Raw genomic sequence first — 6,000 nt, forward strand, 5'->3', positions numbered from 1 at the left:
GTTTCCTATAAACTCCTGGTTGAAAATAATAGACTGCTTAATGAGTGTTTAATCAGAAAGTGGAAATTTAGGAAACATTAATAAAAGCATATTAAAATTCATTGATCCCTCCCCCATTGGATTTTTATAATGAGAAAATTTAACCTAGTTAATACTACCTTTAAGTACTGCTAGGACAAGAAATTAGATTTTAATACATGCTTCATTTAGTTTTTAAATGACTCAGATTTTTGTATCATAACCAATGAAATTCTGAGTATTTTATTTTTGTAAATTTTAATTTTAAATGCACAAATTTAAATATGTTGCACTTGAAATATAGCTTTGATTTTTTGTACTTTGATAAACATTTTATTTGCTAAATATCTTATATTAATTAAAAACACAAGAGACAAGCTGCATAATTTTTTGTAAAGAATTTCACTTAAATATGTAACTAAATATTAAGTAGTAGACTAACCTCTTGGTATTAAATAGCATCAAATGAAGATACTCCCAAGTAGTATAACAATTCTATGACCTGGACTATTAACATAGTCTCTCCAACTTTAAAAAATTGACCATGTTCCTCTAAGAAATTTATTTTTAAAACATCTCCCTTTGAATAAAAATTTTTTTAAAAATGAACAATAAAGATGTTGTAGATTTGTGTTTTACTAACTGTGATTCTGTCTTGGTGGGGAAAGGTCGCCACTCATTAAAACTGACAAATATTTTTATATAATAACCATTCAAAATTAAAAAGTCAGATATCTTAACTGAGATAGCTCTTGCTGCAAATTCACCTTTTGTAATCAGATACAGTTTTAGTCTTTGTTTATTAGGTATAATGTATTCAGTTTTTTTGTCATGCTGAACAAGAAGGAGGGTTTGTTTTTTGTTTTGAGACGTCTTTGTTTCTTTTTTGACTTGTGTCCTGATAGAAACACAACCAAGCCCCTGATGGGATAATCAACAGCTGCCTATATAGTCTGGCATGCTGTGACTTTAATATGATGTGACCGGAGCTGACTTCATGCTACTAATGAATATGGCTGCCAGCTATTCTTATCATAATGGGATGGGAGTACTGATTTTTATTAATGTTTCATATCCATAACATGATTTGTTATTTCAGTACTTTGTAACTTTATTTAAAAAGTGGTGTTGATGTCTGAGGCTATCAGGTAAAGCTGGCAATTAATGTCACCTTCTAACTGGCTACAGCTAATCAGCTTGCCTAGGCTGAATATCAAATAACGACATAATGGGCAAATTTCCATTCCTGAAGCTTCTTACTGCTCTCTTTTGTTTCCCATTTGGCTCTCCTCGATTGTTTATGTAATGCAGTTTGTCATATGTTAATTTGCATGAAGGGCTAGGGAGATGGGAGGGCAAAGGTTACTCACGTGCTTGCTGGCTTGCTCTTATTTCCTGTGGTTCCTACTTTCCCTGAGGCCCAGAATAGCCCATCAGATTTGCAAAGTCAACTAGGTACAAATCAATTGTACCCACATTGAAATTCTGGAGGGCTCTGAGCCCTACATTACTGGGATGGGAGTCATTGATCTGAATGACAGCCTTGCTCTCATTCCTGACTTCTTTCTTCAGCAGTTACTGCCCCTTCACTGAGGGAAGAATGAATTAGAGTTAGTACAGTAGTAACTAGTTACCCCAAAAGTGTCAGAGGAACTGCTCCCTAAAACTGAATTTAATTTTGCAATTCAAGGCTAATAACCAAGGAAACCCAATAACAGGGGGGAAAAAGGATGAACCCTCACAGTCTGAAATAAAAATTTGGGCCACTCATTTAAACAGCATGAATGAAGGCTTACTGATTATTCATTTGCGCATCGGGAGAAAATATTTGGGCCTGAATACAAACTTGTGTCAACAGAACAAATTAAATCAAGCTTCTTACCCCACCAGTTTTTAAAATGTTTTCTATTTTGGCCAAGACCATCAAACAGAATTCTGTAAGAAATAAAAGCAGCAGCAAGTCAGGAAATGGATCATATTCTGTTAATCTGAAGTTGTCTGACTTCTGGTATTCATCCCCTAGGCTTAAATAGTCACAATGAGTGGGCATTTCTATTTTCCTTATAATAGGATTTTTGAAGGTATGAATGAACACTTAATATAAGCACAGGTCAACCATCTAGGCTGTCTTGAAAACCACGCATAATCTCTTTTTAATATAATGGGTTCCAAACTTTTTGCATAATTGACTTAACATCTTATGTCTCCACTAGTGGCTCATAAATGAATAACTAATCAGATGTGACCTGGATCATTTCACATGAATGTTTGTTGATTTGTACTAATTTCTACTAAATTTATTCAAAGGTTTCTTTCTATCAATAGCTTTCTACCACCTGTTGTTTAGGTGGGCTGCTATAAAAAAAAGGGTTTTGGCCACTGTATTACTGCTACATAGCCTTCATTTTCTTCTATAAAAGTAGTGAATCAAAAAGTAAGGTGTTTATGTAGATGTTTTCTTTTTATTTTTCTTCTGTCACTAACTTGTTTTTTCTATTCTGTGTTTAATCTGCTGTCTTAATGGATTCAGCTTCAGAAAAGAGAGCGCTCTTGCAGAGCCTATGTCCAGGTACTTTCTGTGTTTTTATAAATGTGTAAAGTTGTTGAATTGTCTCTGTTGGTGATCACACGTATGGGCATCTGAGAAAAAAATGATAATGTGTCATATTGAGGCAAAGGAACTTCAGGGAGTGTATGCAGGGTGGGAATGGAAAGAATGAGTCTGTGGTAAGAAGAAAGCTCATGGTTCCACATTCAGTCTGTCAAGCCTGAGGAATATAGACTAGAGCGAAGGTAAGGTGCAGCTTGAGGCATGAGCATTGTCATCTCAGAGCTGTGTTTAGTGTACCACCTAAGTCTCTATTCCTTCAGAGTCACTTGGTAGATTTGACTTATGGTAGATTGTCAATTCATTCAGAATTATCAGTCAGAATCATAGAAGACAAGAATCAATATAGGATATTTGAAATAATCTTAGTTCTGTTCCAACATAGTACTGAAGATCCATACAGGATTGTGACTAGGTTCTTTTCTAATGCAAAATTAGTTTCCAGACAGAGTGGGTTGTTTAGTGTGAAAGAGAGTAATACCCAAACAAGCTAGATATCTCCCTGGTTTTGTTTTATCTGTTTTGTGTGGGATGGTGGGAGGGTTTGTTTTATTTTATTTTTTTAAATCTATCTATCCATCTATCTATCTATCTATCTATCTATCTATCTATCTACCTACCTACCTACCTATCATCTATCTATCTACCTACCTACCTAGCTATTATCTATCTATCTCATCTATCTTATTTGGCTGTACAAAGTCAAAACTTTAACAGTTTGTTCGCCATTACATATAAAAACATTGACTTTGTCTCCCTAGACTCTTAAGAGCTTTGGTTGATATAAATATTAGATATCAGTTTGTCCATTTGTACTTTTCCAATGACCTGAATATTCACATCTACTAATTTTTCAGGTAACATAAAGCTGGGATTTTCTATTAATAAATAGAAAGCCACTTAGCTAAAAATCATATGAAAAGAAGCCAGATGACTTTAGTGGAGAATCATTCACATTATGAAAAGCACAGCATAGATAGTCATTGTGATGAGTAAACACCTGTCTCTGCTTAGTCAGACACTTGTTTGTTGAATTTGATCACCATTATTTTTTCCTGACACATTTTAAAAACACAAGAAATCTATCATTTCCTCAAGAGTGTTAACAAGCAATACAAAAGAAATCTTTGCCCTAGGGTTTTAGCATCCAGTAGATAATATTGATGGGTTCAACTCTATTCATCTTTCTTTAGTTAGTATCATATTGGGGAAATAAAGAACTTGCCTTGACAAGATATGGTATTTTTCTTGTTTTCTCAGGCACTCAGGGGACTTTGGAAGTGTTAAATTTCTGACATACAGACTTACCCAGCATGTTTTCATCTGCCAGGCAGGGAAAGGTTTTTCCCTTACTGTCTCTAGTCTAATGGCCAAGGACCTTTTAGCAAAAATCTGACCGCATAACAAGAGATATGGAAGAGTAATTTATTAAATATAAGTTCTAAATGATGTGGAAACTGTTGAGAAAGTCAACCCAGAGAGGCAGAGAAATGTATATATTTTTGTGCTTGGATGTGATTAGGAGAGGGTCAACTGTGGGTCAACTGAGGAAGAGTGTGCCTGGACAAAGTGATGTCATGTAACCTCAGTGAACTGAGGGGAACACAACATCTCTGGGCCTGTGGTTCTCTTTGGAATTGAGGTGGTGTCTCTCTAAATTAAGACCTACAATTTGCTTCAGGACAAGGTCGTGGAGATTTTTTCCCCCAATTTTGTGACCTGCTTCCTTGAAGAAAGATTGATTGGAAAAGTGTGAGTAGCTTTTTATGTCTGGGGATGTCTCAAATGCCATGATGCCATATTATAGGGCAAACTATTCTGATCCCTGGTCTTGTCATTTTAAACTTGTTTTTATTAAAAAATAAAAACACAATAGTTATAAATAGTATTCCTGTCTTATGAGGTGCATTGTGAGTCTGAAGGCATCAGCATGGGGAAAATAAGAGAACTTGGTGAGAATCGTTAAAAAAAAAAAAAACTAATTTGAACATTGGAGATTATGGGGATTAGTTTTGTATTTACATTTATTTTATGAAATGATGAATATTTGTGAATAAGAAAATGTTAAGGCTTATTTTAAGGTTTTAGAAAAATATCCTTGGGGACACTTAGCATGATGGGTAGGGAAGGACTCCATTACAGAAAGGTGGGAAGTATGTTGCAGCCCTGGCAGGACTGTTTCCAATAGTAAACTATGCTATTCTTTTAATGTGGCTTTTGGGATAATTAGCTTTCTGGTATTTAAATCTATGAAACGCATGGTCATTCAAACATGAATCTCCAGTGGAAAATTAATAGCACAGTTTATTCCATGGCTGATTTCCTGGTGTTATAATTGACTAACTGTGAATAAATGTTTCAGCTATTGACTAAATATCTGATGAGACAAAATACAAACAGAAACTACTGGTGGTGTGGAAATGCTCTGCTCAATAATGAAAGATGCTTCTTCTGATTTTGTTAGTTTACAGTGCAAGTCTATGAAGTTCAACAGTCAAATGCTGTAAAAAAACATCTGTGACATATTCGCGAGGAAGAGTTTTAACTTACTCATTGTTTCTGCGTTCAGGGCATCCTCAGTGCCATCAGTGAAACAGGCACCCTATGTACTTGAAAGGCTTTTGGCATTCAGTCTGACATGATTGTTTACCACTCTAGATTCTTATAAAATTTGGCCTCATATACCTAGGAAAAGATTCTTCCAGGGACAAGTTTTACTACCTGAATCCATTTAACTTTTAGTTCATTATTTTAAGAGCAGGAGTCCCTTTTATGAATTTTAAAATTCCATCTTTTATGTTTTTTTGTTTCATTGTGTCCTAGCTAGGGTTTTATTGATGTGAAGAGACACTATGACTGCAGTAAAAAGAAAACCCTTAATTACAGTTTAGAAGTGTAATGCATTGTCTTCCTAGTGGTAATTACGGTGGTATTATGGCAGACATGGTGCTGTAGCTGAAAGTTTTATATCTAGATCAGCAGATAGCAGGAAGAAAGAGTAAACTACTAGGCCTAGCTTGAACTTCTGAAACCTCAAAGTCCCCTCAGCAGGGATACATTCCTCCAACAAGCCACACCCATTCCAACAAGCCACACCTACTCCAACAAGCCACACCCACTCCAAGTCACACCCACTCCAACAAGCCACACCCACTCCAACAAGTCACACCCACTCCAACAAGCCACACCTACTCCAACAAGCCACACCTACTCGAACAAGCCATACCTCTTCTAACAAGCCACACCTCCTTCAACAAGCCACACCTCCTAATAGTCCCACTTCCTATGAGCCTATAGTGACATTTTCATTTAAGCCGCCATACCTAGCTTTTATTCTGTGCAAAAACAAAAGCACAATAAAATCAGGTCTTCCA

At 35.7% G+C, this 6,000-nt stretch overlaps 1 protein-coding gene across 25 annotated transcripts in view; it reads left to right on the plus strand.

Moving 5' to 3' along the window:
- Adgrl3 (adhesion G protein-coupled receptor L3) overlaps positions 1–6,000 on the plus strand; it is a 485,843-nt gene that overhangs the window by 327,460 nt on the left and 152,383 nt on the right. For 22 of the 25 annotated variants that reach the window (XM_031342882.1, XM_031342858.1, XM_031342860.1 and 19 more), the window contains one exon: positions 2,549–2,587. The exons of the other annotated variants lie outside the window; for them this stretch is intronic. In XM_031342882.1, coding sequence (XP_031198742.1) covers positions 2,549–2,587 — 39 coding nt within the window. The remainder of the gene's footprint in view (positions 1–2,548; positions 2,588–6,000) is intronic. 25 annotated transcript variants of the gene reach the window in all.

Source organism: Mastomys coucha, unplaced genomic scaffold (assembly GCF_008632895.1).
Source record: "Mastomys coucha isolate ucsf_1 unplaced genomic scaffold, UCSF_Mcou_1 pScaffold22, whole genome shotgun sequence".
NCBI classification, from domain to species: domain Eukaryota; kingdom Metazoa; phylum Chordata; class Mammalia; order Rodentia; family Muridae; genus Mastomys; species Mastomys coucha.